Source organism: Salmo salar, chromosome ssa16 (genome assembly GCF_905237065.1).
Source record: "Salmo salar chromosome ssa16, Ssal_v3.1, whole genome shotgun sequence".
Taxonomy (NCBI): Eukaryota; Metazoa; Chordata; class Actinopteri; order Salmoniformes; family Salmonidae; genus Salmo; species Salmo salar.
In genome coordinates this window covers 75,670,920-75,693,846 of record NC_059457.1, presented here as the reverse complement: position 1 = coordinate 75,693,846, position 22,927 = coordinate 75,670,920, and the positions used below count along the sequence as shown (strand labels likewise).

At 43.0% G+C, this 22,927-nt stretch overlaps 1 protein-coding gene and 1 long non-coding RNA gene across 2 annotated transcripts; one reads left to right on the top strand and one right to left on the bottom strand.

Annotated features, from left to right (window-relative positions):
• Window positions 1–1,087: 1,087 nt before the first annotated feature.
• On the bottom strand, window positions 1,088–7,936 carry LOC106575586 (uncharacterized). Its single transcript, XR_006759835.1, has 3 exons — window positions 7,253–7,936; window positions 7,043–7,148; window positions 1,088–1,362 (listed from the first exon to the last, which is right to left on the bottom strand). It is a non-coding gene; the product is annotated as an uncharacterized lncRNA (long non-coding RNA).
• A 1,497-nt stretch (window positions 7,937–9,433) lies between these two features.
• Window positions 9,434–13,219, top strand: LOC106575584 (zinc finger protein 239-like). Its single transcript, XM_014152182.2, has 2 exons — window positions 9,434–9,772; window positions 12,099–13,219. The coding sequence occupies exons 1-2, from the start codon at window positions 9,580–9,582 to the stop codon at window positions 12,857–12,859; spliced, it is 954 nt and encodes a 317-aa protein (XP_014007657.2). The 5' UTR covers window positions 9,434–9,579; the 3' UTR covers window positions 12,860–13,219.
• The last annotated feature ends 9,708 nt before the right edge of the window (window positions 13,220–22,927 follow it).

Sequence of the window (22,927 nt, the reverse complement as noted above, 5' to 3'; positions counted from 1 at the left end):
TTCAAGCTTCTGCCTCTAACCCTCGGAAACTATTTTTCTCCTCCCTCCCTCCCTCCCTCCCTCCCTCCCTCCCTCCCTCCCTCCCTCCCTCCCTCCCTCCCTCCCTCTCTATGGACGACTTTGTCAACCACTTTGATAAAAAGGTTGACAACATCCGCTACTGATTCACTCAGGCTATTGAGTCAACTGGTCTCATTCACACAGAACTACCCTATGCCTTGACCTCTTTCTCCCCTCTCTCTCCAGATGACATCAGCGACTTGTGAGATCTGGGCGCCTGAACCTGCCCGCTCGACCCCATCCCCTTCTTCAGATCATCCCTGGAGACGTTCTCCCAACTCATCCCTGACCACTGGCTGCATCCCCTCTGACTGCAAAATAGCCTGAGTTGCTGACCTCAAGAAACCAACACTGGACTCATCTGACGTCAAAAACTATAGACCTGTATCTCTTCTTTCTTTTCTTTCCATAACACTTGAGCGTGCGGTCTCTGATCAACTTTCTTGTCATCTCCCTCAGAATGATCTTCTTGACCCTAACCAGTCAGGCTTCAAGACGGGTCACTTAACCGAGACTGCGCTTCTCTGTGTCATGGAGGCTCTCCGCACTGCCAAAGTCAAATCAAATCAAATGTATTTATATAGCCCTTCTTACATCAGCTGATATCTCAAAGTGCTGTACAGAAACCCAGCCTAAAACCCCAAACAGCAAGCGATGCGGGTGTAGAAGCACGGTGGCTAGGAAAAACTCCCTAGAAAGGCCAAAACCTAGGAAGAAACCTAGAGAGGAACCAGGCTATGAGAGGTGGCCAGTCCTCTTCTGGCTGTGCTGACTCTCTCTCCGCTGCTTTTGACACCATGAACCATCAGATCCTCCTCTCCACCCTCTCAAGGCTGGGTGTCTCAGGCTTCGCACACCCTTGGATTGCATCCTACCTGGCAGGCCGCTCTTACCAGGTGACGTGGAGAGGATCTGTGTCTGCACCACGTACTCTCACTACTGGTGTCCCCCAGGGCACAGTTCTAGGCCCTCTCCTCTTCTCTCTATTGTTGTGGAATTCTAACCAGAAAGGAAGACAGAGACTGTAGATTGCTCAAAACAACTTGTTTTATTTTAAGATTTGCAATAATGGAGCAGGTGCAACAGTCAAGAGCCCAACAAACAACAGTTGGTTCTCAGCCTTTATAGTAAAATACAACCTCTTTTGTCTATGTGGCATTTTAGCAGGGGTGTGAGATCATGGTGGGAGCATAGCGTACAAACAAGTGATAATGCCAGTTTTGTTACTCCTTTCTGCTGATAGAATTGTCACTGCTGCTCAAGCTAGCCTCTGTTCTCTTCATATCTCCACACAGCTGTGCCCTTGAAAGATAGGAAAAGAACAGGATGGACCAAAAAACGGGTCACTCGGACGGCCCTTTTGTCTTTGGCCTCGTGACTAAGTTACTCAGAAACAAGAGAGGAAAAACACTGGCTTCTTCTTACATGATAGAAACAGACAGTGGAAATGTACAGGTTTAAGGCGTATACAAATGATGTGCATAACAGAGTTTGTGATTTTGTCCCTATACTACACACCAAGTCACTCGGCTCCATCATATCCTCACATATCCTCCTCCTATCATTGCTATGCGGATGACACTCAACTACTTTTCTCCTTTCCCCCTTCTGACACCCAGGTGGCGACACGCATCTCTGCGTGCCTGGCAGATATCTCAACATGGATCTCGGCCCACCACCTCAAGCTCAACAAGACGGAACTGCTCTTCCTCCCGGGGAAGGCCTGCCCGCTCATAGACCTCTCCATCACAGTTGACAACTCCACAGTGTCGCCCTCCCAGAGTGCAAAGAACCTTGGTGTGACCCTGGACAACACCCTGCCGTTCTCTGCAAACATCAAAGCAGAGACACGCTCCTGCAGGTTCATGCTCTACAACAGCCGTAGAATATGACCCTACCTCACACAGGAAGCGGTGCAGGTCCTAATCCAGGAACTCGTCCTCTCTCGTCTGGACTACTGCGACTCGCTGTTGGCTGGGCTCCCCGCTCGTGCCATTAAATCCCTGCAATTATCCAGAACGCTGCAGCCCGCCTGGTTTTCAACCTTCCCAAGTTCTCTCATGTCACCCCGCTCCTCCGCACACTCCACTGGCTTCCAATCGAAGCTCCCATCCACTACAAGACCATGATGCTTACCTACGGAACAAGAGGAACTTCCCTTACCTACATTCAGGCTATGCTCAAACCCTACACCCCAACCCGAGCACTCCGTTCTGACACCTTAGGTCTCGGCCCTCCCACCCCTAAAGGAGGGCAGCTCCCACTCAGCCCAAGTTCTTCTCTGTCCTGGCACCCCAATGGTAGAACCAGCTTCTCCCTGAAGCTAGGACAGCAGAGTCCCTGCCCATCTTCCAAAAACATCTGAAAACTTTCAAACAGTATCTTAAATAATCCTTCTCCTCACCTCAAGGTTTTTGGTGTCCATTACTGGCCGTTACAGGAAAGCCACACACAAACCACCACCATAGATTTTTTAACTAACCTGTTCTTGGCGATAATTTCTTAGTTCTCGATTCCATTTACAGGTGGTTCTACAAAAACAAGAAAACTCAAAGATATTAAATCCATGTTTTGTACACTGCGAGGAGGTTCCTTGCCATTTTAGCTGCCACACATCTAACATTTCCCAGCATTTTTTCAGGAACTAGTCATTTCTATGCGAAGCGTCAACGGCCACGTGTAGAAGTAGATGACAGCGCGTAACAAAGTGCGACCAAAACAAAGATCTACACACATGGAAGAGGCATATCTCACTCGATACAAAACATGGATGTAGTATCTTTCTGAATTTTCGCTGCCAAGAACAGGTTAGTTGAAAAATCTTTGGTGGCAGCTTCTATGGGGCATTCCTGGAACGCCCTGTAATGGACATCAAATATAATCATCATTCATAACCATCATCAATATGTGCAAACTACAGTTGTTGAATATGTTAGTCACCGAGCGTTTCTCGGCGGCTACTGTGGAGATATTTGGGGACATGGAGAAGAACATAGCAGTGTCAGGAAGAATGAAGGTTACGTACGCAACCACGGTTATGTGAGCTATTGGATCACGCCAATATGGTATCCTTCAATAAGGTATCCCTACGCGCAGCAGGACACATTCTGAGTAAGGATTTCAGATTTGTACCGGGTAGTGCTGAGGCTACGGCGAAACCCCTTAAATACCTGCCATCACACTTCTTCCACCTTGTGTCCTTTTTCGAGGTGCCATAGATCACCGACAAAGAGGATTGGAGTGATCCGGTAGCTCACATAACCGTGATTACATACGTAACCTTCGTTATGTAGCACTATATTGGTCACTCCAATATGGTATCACAGTACCAGATTAATCGGTGAACTATGTCAGGGCCAGACAGAGAACAAAGTCCCATAGAACTGAGCTCAGGGCAGTCATAGTTGCTGTGTCCCTCCGTCCCCACTTAGGGAAGCGGAGGCAACACCCAGCACAGCCGTCCCAACCTTATTGGCGGGAGTAACATTGACTCGATAGTACCTAGAAAAGGAGCTATACGATGCCCAACTGGCCGAGGCGAAAATGTAATTGAGGGGAAACTCCTCAGAGCAGGGCCCACCATGTTGCTACTCCTCTAATAGAATACGCTATTACAACAGAGGTCAGAGGTCAGAGGCCGGCTGTCCAGCCAATATACTGCAGTAATAGTATCCACAATCCAATGTGAGAGTCTTTAGGCTCTGTAGGCTCTGTCCCAGAACTATAATCACAATAGCAAACGAATAGCCAATCAGACTGTCGTATTGCCTGTGTCTGTGTAATGTAAGTGTCCAAGTTTCTGGCCGGGCACAGCACACACTTGGGGAAAAACACCAATCTCACCCGCAGCCACGGAGGGGCATACAGTGCATTTGGAAAGTATTCAGACCCCTTCCCTTTTTCCACATTTTGACATGTTACAGCCTTTCTCTAAAATGTATTAAATCACATTTTTCCTCCTCAATCTACACACAATACCTGATGATGACAACGCGAAAACAGGTTTTTAGACACTTTTGTAAATTTATAAAAAATAAAAAACATAAATACCTTATTTACATAAGTATTCACACCCTTTGCTATGAGACTCAAAATTGAGCTCAGGTGCATCTTGTTTCCATTGATCATCCTTGAGATGTTTCTACAACTTGATTGGAGTCCACCTGTGGTAAATTCAATTGATTGGACATGATTTGGACCTGTCAACATAAGGTCCCACAGTTGACAGTGCATGTCAGAGGGAAAACCAAGCCGTGAGGTTGAAGGAATTGTCCGTAAAGCTCCAAGACAGGTTTAAGTCGAAGCACAGATCTGGGGAAGGGTGCCAAAAACTTTCTGCAGCTTTGAAGGTCCCCAAGAACACAATGGCCTCCATTATTCTTAAATGGAAGAAGTTTGGAACCATCAAGACTCTTCCTAGAGCTGGCCGCCCGGCCAAACTGAGAAAACGGGGGAGAAGGCCAATGGTCACTCTGACAGAGCTCCAGAGTTCCTCTGTGGAGATGGGAAAATCTTTAGGAAGGACAACCATATCTGCAGCACTCCACCAATCATGCCTTTATGTGGCCAGACGGAAGCCACTCCTCAGTAAAAGGCACATGACAGCCCGCTTGAAGTTTGCCAAAAGCCACCTAAAGGACTCTCAGACCACGAGAAACAAGATTCTCTGGTCTGATGATACCAAGATTGAACTCTTTGGCCTGAATGCCAAGCGTCACGTCTGGAGGAAACCTGGCACCAATCCTACTTTGAAGCATGGTGGTGGCAGCATCATGCTGTGGGGATGTTTTTCAGCGGCAGGGACTGGGAGATCCAGGGGAAGATGAACGAAGCAAAGTACAGAGAGGTCCTTGATAAAAACCTGCTCCAGAGCGCTCAGGACCTCAGACTGGGGTGAAGGTTCACCTTCCAACAGGACAACGCCCCTAAGCACACAGCCAAGACAATGCAGGAGTGGCTTCGGGACAAGTCTCTGAATGTCCTTGAGTGGCCCAGCCAGAGCCCGGACTTGAACCCGATTGAACATCTCTGGAGAGTCCTGAAAATAGCTGTGCAGTGACGCTCTCCATCCATTACCTGACAGAGCTTGAGAGGATCTGCAGAGAAGAATGGGAGAAACTCCCCAATACAGGTGTGCCAAGCTTCATACCCAAGATAACTCGAGGATGTAATCGCTGCCAAAGGTGCTTCAGCAAAGTCCTGAATAATGGGTCTGAATACTTATGTAAATGTGATATTTCAAAATGTTATACAAACCTGTTTTTGCTTTGTCTTTATGGGCTATTGTGTGTAGATTGAGGGGGGGAAAGCAATTTCATCCATTTTAGAATATGGCTGTGTCATGACGTTGGCCTGTGGGTAAGGTTTATGACCCCCCCATAAATACCTTTCTCCCTTCCCCTCTCTTTCTGACCCTACTGACGGACTTGAATAGCCTGTGTTAAATATAGAGAGTCTGGGAACATCAAACAAATGGGGAAAAGGAACCATATTTTGGTAATAAAACCAGTTGGAAATATGCTTGGGAACGTAATGAGTATGGATGTCAGTTCGGTTGTCATCTGAGACATTATGACTGATGACAGGACGACATAAACTGTACCTGAGAAAGTATACACCCTCTAGTTATCAGAGTAACATGGAATTGTTATGCAATTGAAATGTTTGATATTGAAATTGTTTGTTAGGAGATTAAATGTAATTTTAGCTTCCAAATGAGAGAATTGGGTTTTCATAAGGAAAGTGCCCTGCTTGATCAGTGGCCCACCCCTGTGAAGAGACAGGGGTTATAAACGATGAAACACATCCTTCCCCCTCTCCACTATATAAGCCTTTGACGAAAAGATAACCACATGTTCCAGTACGTGAGGTCTGCAGCCTCTACGTTAGAAGGACACACGTCAAGTACAGAACTAAGCCAACCTCGGTGTGAGCTTTGGTGGCGAATGGTATGAACTGTGATCTTATTCACTACAGAAGTGATACTTCCTAGCCGTTGAGTTAGCAGCGGCCGCTCTAGACGTGGGCTAGGAAAGGACGGACGACGGATCCAGTCTAACAACCAGACGAAGATACCACCACGTATCCACTTTACCACCATTGACATTCTTCCGAGGACAGGAAGATCTGTTGGCCAACCCGGCCAGCATCTACGACCAATCTACCGAAGCGCAGCTCAGAGTAAATATTTATTGCATTTTCCTTTTCCAAATGGGCGGTAATTTAGAATGCATAAGATAATGTATTTACGATAGGAACAAAGAAACAGCAGCTATGCTAAGTCTTCCCGCTCTTTCATTCAAGCCCAACCCCCTTTCCTTTGTGTAACCATCCATCATACAGGTTCCGTCCACCGGGACGTTTTCTGTATGACATCATTTGTATTCTGTGTATTTGTAATTCTGTGTGCTTAGTTTATGTAGTAAATAAATAATTAAACCCAATTTTGTATTGCTGATTCAACTTGTTAGCCAGGGTTCGTGATGATAGCCAAGAATTTACAACTTTCATTATGAGACTGAAAATAAGATAAGGGTTAATATTGACTGCTATCGATGTAAATATTACTAAGTATTTTAAGAGTTTATTCGGAAGATAACGGCTCTATAAACGTTCTTCCGTGGTGCCCCGACTTTCTAGTTAATTACATTTACATGATTAGCTTAATCAGGTAATATTAATTACAGAGAAAGAATTTTATAGGTTAGCATGTCATATCACTTAATCCGGCATAGCCAAAGACACGACAGCTGTAACGTAACAAAATGTGGAAAAAGTCAAGGGGTCTGAATACTTTCCCAATGCACTGTACAAGTTTTGCTCAAAGCAGCCAACTAAAGTAATGTAGTTAACGTAAGTTCAATCACAAAGGCTGGTCTGAGTGCATTTCCTGTTTCATTCAGTAGTACAGCACAATTCACAGTTGCATTTCATCATGGGCACAGTGGGAATTTATATCTGTGATGTTTAAATTATGTCTTACCCCCAGAGTGAGAGAGTATATCACTTCCAGCAGATCTCCTTGCTGAGAGTGGTGTTGATCATGCACTGCTTCTCGTGGGGTGAGCATGATGTTCCGCATATCATGTCTTATGTGTTTAACATGGGGAAAAGGGGACACAAAGTCAAAATTGATGTGTCTACAAATTCACTGTTTTACACAATATTGTATCATATTTGATGAGTTACTGACCTGTCGGTCTACAGGCTTGTTCTGCTGTAGTCTCCACAACCAGATGACACTGGCGCGGGATGTCCATGCACTGGATGGACTGACGGATGCACTCCTGTTGGACTGGAAAACAAAGAGACATGGTCAGTGGTAGGTATTTTTCAATGCTGTATCACCATCTTTATCTGGACAGAAAACAAATTGTTTCTCATACTCAACACCCAATCCTCGTGCCTTATTGTTTGTTCTTGTTTCCCAATCAACAGTCTGGATCTTCATCTTCTGCCATGGTGGGTGAGCTACCTTTTCTGGTAAATACAGGGCCTTTTCTCTTTCCCACCGGAAAATGGCAGCTACAGACCCAAGTGTTGTCACTGGGTTTCCGGTCCATCCATCTGAAAGACAACAAAAGTTACTTTTACCAGCTAGCTAAATTGATTACTGAAATGATAACATCTACATTAAAATACCATAACCCACAGACTTGACTATAGTAACAGTAAAATAGACTGGGCTTTGGTCTATCTGCACATCTAAAATCCTACTATGTGGATGGTACATTTCTGCTGAGATGAAGGAATTATCTGGAATGCTCAACTAGATGATCAGGACAGTCTAGGGTACTATTTGCCAGAAGAGGTGAAGTATTGCAATGAGCTATACAACTACTTCTGATTCTAATTCTCAAGAGGAAAGTTAAAACCTTCAGCCATAAGGTCACTGAGGAGGACCAACAGTGATAGGGGGATTGTCTGAAAGGTACTGACATGCAGGGATATAACATAAGGATTTTGGGCACTGGCCAGCAGACCAAGATTTCTACATTCAGGTCCTAAATCTGTGGCATGCGATGTTTATAAAGAAACATTTTCAATAAAGAGGTCACCACATTTATTATATGCTGGGGTTTTTTTACTTGTAAGGAGGGTAATGTGCATTGTACACGTAACTACAGTCGGTGGTTATCTATACTGAAAAAAATGTCAATGCAACATGTAAAGTGTTGGTCCCATGTTTCATGAGCTGAAATTAAAGATCCTTGAAAGGTTATTTCCCTCAAATGTTGTGCACAAATTTGTTTACATCCCTGTTCGTGAGCATTTCTCCGTTGCCAAGATAATCCAACCACCTGACAGGTGTGGCAAATAAAGAAGCTGATTAAACAGCATGATCATTACACAGGTTCACCTTGTGCTGGAGAAAATAAAAGGCCACTAAAATGTGCAGTTTGTCACACAACGCCACAGATGTCTCAAGTTGAGAGAACGTGCAATTGGCATGCTGACTACAGGAATGTCCACCAAAGCTGTTGCCAGAGAATTCAATGTTAATTTCTCTACCATAAGCCGACTCCAACGTCTATTTAGGGAATTTGGCAGTACGTCCAACCGGCTTCATAACCACAAACCATGTGTAACCACGCCAGCCAAGGACATCCACATCCAGCTTCTTCACCTGTGGGATCATCTGAGACCTGTCACCTGGACAGCTGATGAACCTGAGGAGCATTTCTGTCTGTAATAAAGCCCTTTGGTGGGGAAAAACTCATTCTGATTTGCTGGGCCTGGTGATGCCAAGAATGCCAAGAGTGTGCAAAGCTGTTATCAAGGCAAAGTGTGGCTACTTTTGAATAATCTCAAATATAAAATCTATTTTGATTTGTTTAAAACCTTTTTGGTTACTACATGATTCCATAGTTTTGATGTCTTCACTATGATTCTACAATGTCGAAAATAGTAGAAAATAAAGAAAAACCCTTGAATGAGTAGGTGTGTCCAAACTTTTGACTGGTACTATATATATATATATATATATATATATATATATATTCACCTGTATTTACTCCACAAAAATGAAACACTAATTAGCTACTAATGTGGCTTTCATAAAGAACTACAAATCCCTATGGGAAAAATGAATGGTGGAAAAACGACTGGAACCATTTCCCTGTTTGACCACTAGATTTTAGGGGTATTATGATACCTCCACTGTGGGGCTCTATTGAAACTTTAATCAGAAGGCACTAACAGACAAGGCAAAGACATGAATAAAACGGCGTCTTGGGACCCACATTGAAGCTGAGGGCAAACTCTGCTTTGTCCAGGTAATGGGTTGGATCCAATAACTGGTTTTCCATGAAATGCTCCAAGACAGCAGGTGGCGCTAATGTAATGCAGTATTTTTTTTCTACTGACCAGCTTTTGTGAAAGGAGAACACTATCAATTGTTTAAAAAATATATATATATAAATTGTTGTTCAAAGGCCGCTAAGCAGATTCATAGAGAAAGGTTTCAACCAATATTTATTTGATAAAACGAACAGCTACACTTTCATAACCATTTCCAATATGTCGAAACTACAGTTGTTGAATGTATTCGTCACCGAGCGTTTATCCGCGGCTGCTGTGGAGATATTCGGGGTCGTGGAGAAGATTATAGCGGAGTATCGGGAACAAATCTGCCGTTCAGCAGAGGAGAACGAGCGTCTACGGAGGCTGTTGGACATGGGTACCAAACCAGAGAGAACGTCACACATAGCAGGTTTGTAGTGAAATACAGTTGTTGTACGAGATTTTACTTGTAGACCAATAGATTAGATTAATGTGGCACATTGTGATATGCCAAAGGGGAGGTGAAGGGTGTAGCTTCATCCCAATATGGCGACTGGATTAAGGGCGAGTGGAAAGAAGTGGGTACGTCAATAACACTCTGCTATGGGTTAGACGGTTTTGATTGGTGTTTTCTCTACGGGTTCTTAACATGCTGCTCAATTACTTTACATGGAGCTACTGTACCGCAAGAGTTTGGATTTCTGTTTTCAAGCTGGAGTCTGAGCATTGGTGGGAAAAGTACTAAATTGTCATACATGAGTAAAAGTAAATATACCACAATAGAAAATGAGTCAGGTAAAAGTGAAAATCCTAGTAAAATATAGTACTACTTGAGTAAAAGTATTTGGTTTTAAATATACTAAACAGTAGAACCGCTGGGCCTCGAGGGACACCCCTTTAAGCAAATCAGCAGTCATTCTGACTGCAAAATTCTAACAGTGTAATTAATACATTTCATATGCTAACACTGAAATAATCATTTGATTGTGTTCAGTAACATTGAAAATATTTGTTCCCTGATTCCAAGTAACAAAATAGCATTTTCATTAGTTGATGTAGGCTATATGTAAAAACACATTTTCCACTGATAAATCAGTGTTGTTTGTGGAGTGCCTTTGTTACAACTATGAAACAGAAACAATACAGTATGCGTTGGAACATGGTAACAGCTTCTTTTTATAATTACTTAAAAAAATTACCAAATACTAGGGCTGAGTGATATGGACAAAATATCGTATCACAGTATTTTTCTAAATGTTGACAGTATTTGACGGTACTTTATGTTTTTGACTATAAAAGTTGTACGTTTGCTTTATGAGTAGTGCTTGACTCTAGGGTGGCAACACATCCATTCTACGTTATCTCAATGGGTCTTACTCATTCTAATTGTTATATACTGTTCAATTCAACTTCAACTCAAAATCATTTCCTGCACTCATTTGAGATTATTTCCACACTGCCACGTAGGGCTGCACGATATGGGCAAAACAAATCGAGGTAGCCTAGTGGTTAAAGCGTTGGACTAGTAACAAAGGTTGCAAGATCGAATCCCAGAGCTGACAAGGTAAAAAAAATCTGTCGTTCTGCCCCTGAACAGGGCAGTTAACCCACTGTTCCTAGGCCGTCATTGAAAATAAGAATTTGTTCTTATCTGACTTGCCTAGTTAAATAAAGGTAAAATAAAAAAATTTACTTGCGATTTAGATAAACACTTGGGTGAACTGTTGGAATCATGGAAAAATAATATTTATTCTAATTCTATAGCTAGAAGATAGTGGACATTTTGAATACAGTGTTTGACATGACACACATAAAAATATCATGGAGTTATAGTGACAGGGTAGGAACCAAAGTGATGGTCAGTGTTTCCTTGGGTACCCTATAATCTCTCTCAGCTACTTCATGTAGCAAACATATTCAAGCTTTGCCTATTCTGCTTTGATTTAGACGATACTGTTGCACAAACAACATGCTGATTTGGTCCACACCATCTGGTATCAGGCTGTATAGCTAGCTAAGTTTGCTCTGACTCAGTACATTTATTAGCTAACTAGCCAGATAACTAGCGATTAGCAGCTAACAACTTAGCCACAACTTGCTAAGAAAAGACAAATTAGCAGTTTGTAGATGTAAGAAACACAAACTAATAGTGTAATTCTAGAACGTTTGTGGATTTGTATTAAGAAGCAAAGTGGAAACAGCATCGTAGTTATCAACATTGTTGCATGTGCTGCATTGAACATGCAGACTGAATGCAAGTGTCCCGTGGTCGAGCAACAACAAATGCACTCCTTGAGTGACGGGCGTGGGGTGGGGCTAGGTCTGTGTGGAAAGCGGCATGAGAGAGCGGTGACTGAAGTAGGGGAGTAAACTATAAAAGTGGACATTACACACAGCGTATCACATTTAACAAACCAAACATTCAAATACTGTTATAGAAGGTAAAGTAACAACCCAAACCGGTCCGTGCATCAATACCGGTATATAGTAATAAACGGTATACCGCCCAGCCCTACCACTGTCCTGTAAACAACTAACCAAAATCTAAAACTGACCCCTACCTTAACCTCATTTTAACTCATTCTGAAATTAAATATATTTTTGTAGGTCAGGAGTGTCAGTATAACCTTTTCTGTGCTGTAGTGTAGACTAGTCAACAAAATAGTTTTATGAGTGCAGAGAGGTCTTCCAAACAAAATTACAGGTATTGTATTAAGATAAGTCTATATTGACTGAATGTTTTTTTCCCCCTCCAGATTTCCAGGCACTGACTCCAGCTGTTCCCCCTGAAAATCAGAACTGTGAGCAGGACTGGAGCCCCAGTCTAGAGCAGGAGGACCCAGAACCCACACAGATTAAAGAGGAACAACAGGAGCTCAGACTCAGTCAGGAGGACCCACCTCAGCCCTCACATCTTTACCTAAACCAAACTGTGGATGATGGAGAGAGGAACGCTCTACCTATCATCATAACTGAAGAGATCAAAACAGAACCTGATGTAGAGGGCTACAGAGTACCACAACCAACCAGTGATCAGCCTCTCTCAGTTCATCCAGACTGCTCTGCTGCAGTGGAGAAACCATATCAGTGTAAACAATGTGGCAACAGCTTCACACGTAAGGGACACTTGACCATCCATTCAAGAACACACACAGGAGAGAACCCCTATCAGTGCAAACTATGTGGCAAAAGGTTTAACCAGAAGAGCAACTTGACCATCCATACAAGGGTACACACAGGAGAGAATCCCTATGAGTGCAAACAATGTGGAAAAATGTTTAACCAGAAGGGACACTTGACCGTTCATTCAAGGATACACACAGGGGAGAGACCATATCAGTGCAAAGACTGTGACAAAGCCTTCAACCAGAAGATAGAACTGACATTGCATATGAGAGCTCATACAGGAGAGAGACCATATATCTGTCCTGTATGCAAGAAAGGTTACATCGCATTAAGCTATTTAAGACTTCATCAGCGTGTTCACAAAGGGGAGAAATCTTACCAGTGCAAATAATGTGACAAATGCTTTGGTTATAAAGGAAGCTTGAAGTCTCATATGAGCACTCACACAAAAGCATCAGCCTGAAGTGAGAACAACAAATGATTACTCACATGTGAATTTATTGTTACATCCAACTTGTAAATAATTATTATATTTCCTGCCACTTGACAACAAAACAAATGTAGTTTTTTGTTAAAGGTTTTGTTTTTTCAATGTATGTTTTCAGGTTGGACTTTAGGATGTACAGTGCCTTGCGAAAGTATTCGGCCCCCTTGAACTTTTCGACCTTTTGCCACATTTCAGGCTTCAAACATAAAGATATAAAACTGTAATTTTTTGTGAAGAATCAACAACAAGTGGGACACAATTATGAAGTGGAACGAAATTTATTGGATATTTCAAACTTTTTTAACAAATAAAAAAACTGAAAAATTGGGCGTGCTAAATTATTCAGCCCCTTTACTTTCAGTGCAGCAAACTCTCTCCAGAAGTTCAGTGAGGATCTCTGAATGATCCAATGTTGACCTAAATGACTAATGATGATAAATAGAATCCACCTGTGTGTAATCAAGTCTCCGTATAAATGCACCTGCTCTGTGATAGTCTCAGAGTTCTGTTTAAAGCACAGAGAGCATCATGAAGAACAAGGAACACACCAGGCAGGTCCGAGATACTGTTGTGGAGAAGTTTAAAGCCGGATTTGGATACAAAAAGATTTACCAAGCTTTAACATCCCAAGGAGCACTGTGCAAGCGATAATATTGAAATGGAAGGAGTATCAGACCACTGCAAATCTACGAAGACCCGGCCGTCCCTCTAAACTTTCAGCTCATACAAGGAGAAGACTGATCAGAGATGCAGCCAAGAGGCCCATGATCACTCTGGATGAACTGCAGAGATCTACAGCTGAGGTGGGAGACTCTGTCCATAGGACAACAATCAGTCGTATACTGCACAAATCTGGCCTTTATGGAAGAGTGGCAAGAAGAAAGCCATTTCTTAAAGATATCCAAAAAAAGTGTCTTAAAGTTTGCCACTAGCCACCAGGGAGACACACCAAACATGTGGAAGAAGGTGCTCTGGTCAGATGAAACCAAAATCGAACTTTTTGGCAACAATGCAAAACGTTATGTTTGGCGTAAAAGCAACACAGCTCATCACCCTGAACAAAACATCCCCACTGTCAAACATGGTGGTGGCAGCATCATGGTTTGGGCCTGCTTTTCTTCAGCAGGGGCAGGGAAGATGGTTAAAATTGATGGGAAGATGGATGGAGCCAAATACAGGACCATTCTGGAAGAAAACCTGATGGAGTCTGCAAAAGACCTGAGACTGGGACGGAGATTTGTCTTCCAACAAGACAATGATCCAAAACAAAGCAAAATCTACAATGCAATGGTTCACAAATAAACATATCCAGGTGTTAGAATGGCCAAGTCAAAGTCCAGACCTGAATCCAATCGAGAATCTGTGGAAAGAACTGAAAACTGCTGTTCACAAACGCTCTCCATCCAACCTCACTGAGCTCGAGCTGTTTTGCAAGGAGGAATGGGAAAGAATTTCAGTCTCTCGATGTGCAAAACTGATAGAGACATACCCCAAGCGACTTACAGCTGTAATCGCAGCAAAAGGTGGCGCTACAAAGTATTAACTTAAGGGGGCTGAATAATTTTGCACGCCCAATTTTTCAGTTTTTTATTTGTTAAAGTTTGAAATATCCAATAAATTTCGTTCCACTTCATGATTGTGTCCCACTTGTTGTTGATTCTTCACAAAAAATTACAGTTTTATATCTTTATGTTTGAAGCCTGAAATGTGCCAAAAGGTCAAAGTTCAAGGGGGCCGAATACTTTCGCAAGGCACTGTATAGCACGTTGGACGCACCGATTTGTGTCACCTTGGTAGTCAGTATGTGTTACACCTGTGCTGGCCCTTGTGCTATTTAAGAGTGGCTGGCCCAGTGCTTCAGTTGTAGTGAAATGTGGAGGTCCGGTCAACACCTTTTTAGTTGGCTCTACCTATTTGATTTATAGAAACATTTTCCTTTGTCTGATCTTCCCTGTTTTTGTTTTGCTCAACTTTTTGGTTTGTTTCCTGTCTTTAAGTTTAGTGTGGGTTTTTCTTGTGTTGGCCTCTTCTTGGGCAAACTTAGTGGGTGCTCATGGTGGGTGTCATTTACGTTCCAGTTGTGACTAGTCAACTTTCAGTGGATACCCCAACGAGTCTCTTTCAGAAACCCTCCTAAAACCCTGCCTGTTTTGTTTTGGTTGTTGTCAGTGACTTTTTGTTACTTCCCCCTTCTGTTTGAGCAATGTTATTTGGTTTTGTAGCTGAGGAAAGTAACAATGTGCGTGTGGAGTGTAAAGCATCATTCAGTATCCGATTTGTATGCTCATTTTGGTGCTCACTTTTTTTTTGGATGCCCATTTGCCGTTTACAATGAGGGAATTTGATTATGCTGGCCCGGGTGGGCGGAGTTTGCACCAGGTGAAAAGTGATTGCATCAGTTTGAGACCATGCTGCCTCACGGGTGTGAGCCAATCACATGACAGGCCATAGCCCGGTGCACCGCGGTTCAGCCTAATAAAACTCCCTCACAGCTGTGTCTAGCATATAGCTAGCTCACACTTGGATTTCTAAACAACGGGAGTTCTTATTCAATTGTTTAACAATGACATACAGGATATTTGGGCCACTATCTTCTATCTGTACTGACGTTAGAATATTGAAGTAGCCTATTACGTCTTTGACAATCTATATAATGCAGCAAATAATTTGTTGTAATAAAGTACTTTTTTTAAATGGATGTCATTCATGTTAGAGGATGTATTAAACCTGCCTATCAGCTCTATTTGTGCCTCCTACCCCAACCTTATCCTGACCCATTAGGCAGATGGGAATGTATCTGGGCCCGTTTTCATAAAGCATCTTGGTTGAGTGCTAATCTAGGATCAGATCACTCCTGTCCATTCATTATAATTGAAAAAGCTAAACGTATCCTAGATCAGCACTCCTACTTTGAAACGCTTTGAGAATACAACCCCTGACCCTGTGTTACTGTTTAGGGGCAACATTTACCTCCTCCCAGTTGGTGTCTCCTGAGACATGATGATTTAAAGGTGCACCAAAGACAGACAGTACAGTATGAAGGTGGGTAGAAACTGCTTCTCTAATAGAAATCCCGACCACACTTGTAGGCGATGCAATGGCGACATTGGCTAGCTAAGTGAATGCGCAGAAACGTCATTGGGTCTTACGGTCGCCCTGAACTGTGCATGTGCAGGCCGTCAAATCAAAGGCACTCTGTTGAAATAAAGTTGTTTTTGGCAAATGAAAACGTGTCAGTTTGTTACTTTCACAAGGTTGGAGTAATAGCATTTAATTACTTATTACAATGACTCAAATCTAGTTTGTGCCTTTTAGATTTAGAGAAAATGAAAAACAGAAAATGCTCTACAGGAATGGAGTCTTTTTTCACCGACCAACTTTAGTGAAACGACAAGGTCACTATCAGCCAATACGCAGAATCAGAGAGAGGTTTCAACCAACATTTCTTTAAAAAACGAACAGCTTGACTTCCATAACCATCACCAATATGTCCAAACTACAGTTGTTGAATGTATTCGTCACCGAGCGTTTATCCGCGGCTGCTGTGGAGATATTCGGGGTCGTGGAGAAGATTATCGCGGAGTATCAGGAACAAATCTGCCGTTCAGCAGAGAACGAGCGTCTACGGAGGCTGTTGGACATGGGTACCAAACCAGAAATAAAGTTACACAGAGCAGGTTTGTAGCGAAATGCAGTTGTTGTAATGAGATTTGACATGTAGACTAGATGTATGTGGCACGTTGTGTTATGCCGAAGGGGATAAGCTATACGGACATGCCTTGTGCCCAAATTGATGACGTATGTCGAGTGGAGACGAATGGATTCGGTTCAGTCAGTCGTCCTGGTGAGACTAGTTTATGCTGGCTAGCTGTCAACGACCGCATTTATTTCGATGGGCAAGGGAGAAATAACTTGTATTATTGGTCACCATTCTAGATATCACCGTGACCTGACAATTAGCTAACGTAACGAATTAAAAACTCGATCCGTTGGAATACTGCGTTACAAATGCTTATTTCAAAGAGCGCTCCGTAAGCCACGTGGTTGAAAACTGGGTATGTTGCACTGGGAGACATTTTAATATGAAGAAAAAAAGCCATACATTGGGTCCATCATGGTTCAGTGTAGCCTAGTAATGCTAATATATTTGAGACCAGTGTGTTGCAGTTAGTTTCGTCTTTGACTTAAGTTAAATATCTTTTAGTAGTAAATGGAACATACAGTGCATTCGGGAAGTATTCAAACCCTTTCCACATTTTGTTACATTACAGCCTTATTCTACAATGGATACAATGACATTTTACCCTCATCAGTCTACACACAATACCCCATAATGACACAGCGAAAACAGGTTATACATTTTAGAAAAATACCTTAGTTACATAAGTATTCAGACCCTTTGGTATTAGACTTGAAATTGAGCTCAGGTGCATCCCGTTTCCATTGATCATCCTTGATGTTTCAACAACTTGATTGGAGTCTGTGGTACATTCAATTGATTGGACATGATTTGGAAAGGCAGACACCTGTCTACATAAGGTCCCACAGTTGACAGTGGATGTCAGAGCAAAAACCAAGCCATGAGGTTGAAGGAATTTTCCGTACAGCTCCGAGACAGGATTGTGTCGAAGCACAGATCTGGGGAAGGGTACCAAAACATTTCTGCAGCATTTGAAGGTCCCCTAGAGCACAGTGGCCTCCATAATTCTTAAATGGAAGAAGTTTGGAACCACCAAGTCTCTTCCTAGAGCTGGCCACCTGGCTAAACTGAGCAATCGGGGGAGAAGGGCCTTGGTCAGGGAGGTGACCAAGAACCCGATGGTCACTCTGACAGAGCTCCAGAGTTCCTCTGTGGAGATGGGAGAACCTTCCAGAAGGACAACCATTCTCTGCAGCACTCCACCAATCAGGGCTTTATGGTAGAGTGGACAGATGGAAGCCACTTCTCAGTAAAAGGCACATGACAGCCCACTTGGAGTTTGCCAAAAGGCACCTAAAGGATTCTCTTTGGCCTGAATGCCAAGCGTCACATCTGGAGGAAACTTGGCACCATCCCTACGGTGCAGCATGGTGGTGGCAGCATCATGCTGTGGGGATGTTTTTTCAGCGACAGGGACTGGGAGACTAGTCAGGGTTGAGGGGAAGATGAACGGAGCAAAGTACAGAGAGATCCTTGATGAAAACCTACTCCAGACCACTCAGGACCTTAGACTGGGGCAAAGGTTCACCTTCCAACAGGACAACGACCCTAAGCACACAGCCAAACTATGTGGCAAAAGGTTTAACCAGAAAAGTGACTTGGACAAACATACACAGGAGAGAATCCATATCAGTGCAAACAATGTGGCAAACGGTTTAGCCAGAAGGGAAGCTTGACAGTCCATTCAAGGAGAGACCATATTTTTATTTAACTAGGCAAGTCAGTTAAGAACAAATTCTTATTTTCAATGACGGCCTAGGAACAGTGGGTTAACTGCCTTGTTCAGGGGCAGAACGACAGATTTTGTACCTTGTCAGCTCAGGGATTTGATCTTGCAACCTTTGGGTTACTAGTCCAACGCTCTAACCACTAGGCTACGCTGCCGCCCAAAAATCAGTGCAACGACTGTGGCAAAGCCTTCAACCAGAAGATAGAATTGACATTGCATATGAGAGCTCATACAGGAGAGAGACCATATACCTGTCCTGTATGCAAGAAAGGTTACATCGCATTAAGCTATTTAAGACTTCATCAGCGTGTTCACAAAGGGGAGAAACCTTACCAGTGCAAAGAATGTGACAAATGCTTTGGTTATAAACATCGCCTAACATCACATATGAGCACTCATACTAAAGGGCATAAATGATATTACTACACTGAGTGCAATAATACCCTGAAATGAAAACAACAAATTAATACCTTGTCATTGTGAATTTCTTAATACGTCCAACTTCTGAATAATTCTGTTCTGTTTTCTGGCAATTAACAACAGAACAAACTGAGTAATGTGTGTTGAGGGGAAATCACTAGTCAGTATCAGATTGGTAAACTGAATCTAGCGCTCAGTTTCAGGGACCTACCCTCCAGGACACTGCTGGCTTCAGGAAGTCCTCACCGCTGTATCTAGCACACACTCCTGTTCTCCGTATACACAAATAACAACTGTATGCAAAAACAATGACCTCACCTACATCAAATACCTGTATGCGGACGACATGGCTCTGGTTGCTTGCCTGGATGGCAAATCCAGCTCAGGTTTCTACCAGTTAATTGATGACCTCGTGACACGTTTTGACAATAGCTTCATTGACGTCAATTTCACCAAGACTAAAGAACTATGCCTTGGTGGTAAGATGCGGAATAATGCAAGCAAACACACACTGACCATGGTGTAAAGATCCCTGATCGAGAGTGTTCTCACCTTCATCTCCACCTGGTATGGGAATCGGGAACCTCTCGTTCAGGGACGGGAGTAAACTGGCAAAAGTTGTCAATCAGGTCAGCAAAATAATCAGCAGTAAAACAGCCACAACTGCAAGAACTGTACACACAGAACATTACAAGAACTGTACACACAGAACATTACAAGAACTGTACACACAGAACATTACAAGGACTGTACACACAGAACATTACAAGGACTGTACACACAGAACATTACAAGAACTGTACACACAGAACATTACAAGAACTGTACACACAGAACATTACAAGAACTGTACACACAGAACATTACAAGAACTGTACACACAGAACGTTACAAGGACTGTACACACAGAACGTTACAAGAACTGTACACACAGAACGTTACAAGAACTGTACACACAGAACGTTACAAGAACTGTACACACAGAACGTTACAAGAACTGTACACACAGAACATTACAAGAACTGTACACACAGAACATTACAAGAACTGTACACACAGAACATTACAAGAACTGTACACACAGAACATTACAAGGAAAGCACCTCAGGTCTTCAACGACCAAGCCCGCCCACTGCATGTATCCTTCCAAATGCTGCCGTCTGGTCGGAGATGAAAGGTGCCAATGTGGTGGTTAATTTCTGTATTACCAAATGAGGAGAGACAAACTTCAAACACCAGTCAGAGTTATACTTAAACTACATCTTTAATAATAAGAGCTTTGCAATAGCAATGACATTCAACGATTCCGTATTTCTAATGAACCGTGGAGAGTGACCACACAATGGCTACTGAGATCTTTTATAGCAAAGATCCACCCCCTAGTCGACATAACAAAACACAGATACTAGGAACAGTTCACAAAGGAAGACTTTATAATGAGAAAGGAGTATTCCGTAGCCAGATAGCATTCGCTATAAATTATCGTTCAGTTTGGTCCCTAAAACGAGGTTTTAATCTCGTTCCTGCTACTTCATAGCACAAAACCACCAATTCATCCAATGGCATAACTCAATTGTCAACTCTAGATACTCCCATCTCAAGTAAAACCCCTCCTTGACCCCTCCTGGACAAGCTCACTGAGGGGAGTGAGCCTCTATGTCATATACTATCCCAGGATAAGTGCAACATCAGAGAGGACATACAATGGTCCCAGACACTGCCATACACCCCCCCAGTGCCAAAGGAGGGAGTGACTTGCGCACAGACATTGTGGAGAAAAGTAATTTGTTCCCCCTTAATCACACCATCCCTTCACATGGTTTAAGAATAGGTAAAGACACATTCACATATGAAAACCATGTTCCATCCTGTCCTCTTCCCTTTCTGATATTCTGCATAGCACCAGAGACATGTGAAAGACAAGCCTGACCTCTCCCCTCTCTGGGCCCCAAGTGACTGAGCCCCAGCTGAGGGAAGAAGTGCAACTGCCAACACCAGAGTCCAAAGGGATACATTCTAATAACAAGTATATCATATAAGCATATTATGCAGATAAGACATCTTAATTATCTATGTTACCCAACTAATTCTGATTCATCCACCACACCACTCGCACGGAAGAATGGCTGGAGAAATCCCCTCCGCAGTGACAATTGTAAATAAGATGAACTGACATGTAAATGCTTTATGTAATGTGTATGTTTTCATCCATTTAATGTAATCCAGAGCGCCAAAGACACATAAACCTTTCTCCAAAACGTTTTCTAATCTCATCTTTCTAAACAACAGGAGTTCTTATTCAATTGTTTAACAATGACATACAGGACATTTGGGCTGTACTGTACTGACAGCTGTATGTTAGAACATTGATGTAGCCTATCACATTTGTTTTGACATAAACCAGGAAACAAACTACCTTTCCAGTGTAATCCCCTAGAGTCCATTGACACATTGGTGCATCAATCAGAGTAACATAATAAAAAGCTGTCAGTTTAAGATAGAGATGGGTTTTTTTTGTGCCATTGGATGCTTCTCAATCCGCCTATGTTGCACTTCCGCATTTGTGGTAAACGGTGGCAGAGCCAGAGCGGTGTTTGTCAGACCATGTGACATCGGTCTTCTCACGAAAACGTCTATCAGTGTAAACAATGTGGCAACAGCTTCACATGTAAGGGACACTTGACCATCCATTCAAAGATACACATACGGGAGAGACCATGTCAGTGTGAAGACTGTGGGAAAACCTTCAACCAGAAGATAGAATTGACATTGCATATGAGAGTTCATACAAGGGAGAGACCATATATAGTAGCTGTCCTGTATGCAGGAAAAGTTAAATCGCGTTAAGGTACACTACATGACCAAAAGTATGTGGACACATGCTCGTTGAACATCTCATTCCAAAATCATGGGCATTCATTTGGAATTGGTCCCCCCTGCTATAACAGCCTCCACTCTTCTGGAAAGGCTTTCCACTAGATGTTGCAACATTGCTGCGGGGATTTGTTTCCATTCTGACACGAGCATTAGTGAGGTCGGGCACTGATGTTGGGCGATTAGGCCTGGCTCACAGTCTCCGTTCCAATTCATCCCAAAGGTGTTCGATGGGGTTGATGTCAGGGCTCTGTGCAGGCCAGTCAAGTTCTTCCACACCGATCTCCACCAACCATTTATGTATGGACCTCGCTTTGTGCACGGGGGCATTGTCATGCTGAAACAGGAAAGGGCCTTCCCCAAACTGTTGCCACAAATTTTGAAGCACAGAATCGTCTAGAATGTCATTGTATGCTGTAGCGTTAAGATTTCCCTTCACTGGAACTAAGGGGCATAGCCCGAACCATGAAAAACAGCCCCAGACCATTATTCCTCCACTAAACTATACAGTTGGCACTATACATTGGGGCAGGCAGCGTTCTCCTGGCATCCGCCAAACCCAGATTTGTCAGTAAGACTTCCGGATGGTGTAGTGTGATTCATCACCCCAGAGAATGCGTTTCCACTGGTCCAAACTCCAATGGCGGCAAGCTTTACACCACTCCAGCTGAAGCTTGGCATTGCGCATGGTGATCTTAGGCTTGTGTGCGACTGCTCGGCCATGGAAACTCATTTCATGAAGCTCCAGAGGCAGTTTGGAGCTCGGTAGTGAGTGTTGCAACCGGGGACAGACTATTTGTATGCGTTACGCATTTCAGCGGTCCCGTTCTGTGAGCTTGTGTGGTCTACCACTTGGCAGCTGAGCCGTTGTTGCTCCTATATGTTTCCACTTCACAATAACAGCACTTACAATATACCGGGGCAGCTCTAGCAGGGCAGACATTTGTTGGAAAGGTGGCATCCTATGAGCTCTTCAGTAAGGTCATTCTACTGCCAATGTGTGTCTATGGAGATTGCATGGCTTTGTGCTCGATTTTATACACCTGTCAGCAATGGGTGTGGCTGAAATAGCCAAATCCACTAATTTGAAGGGGTGTCCACATACTCATGTATATATAGTGTATCTAAGATGTCATCAGCGTGTTCACATGGGAGATCTCTTACCAGTGCAAATAATGTGGCAAATACTTTAGTTTGAAAGGAAACTTGAAGTCTTATATGATCACTCACAAAAGGGGTTACATAAAAG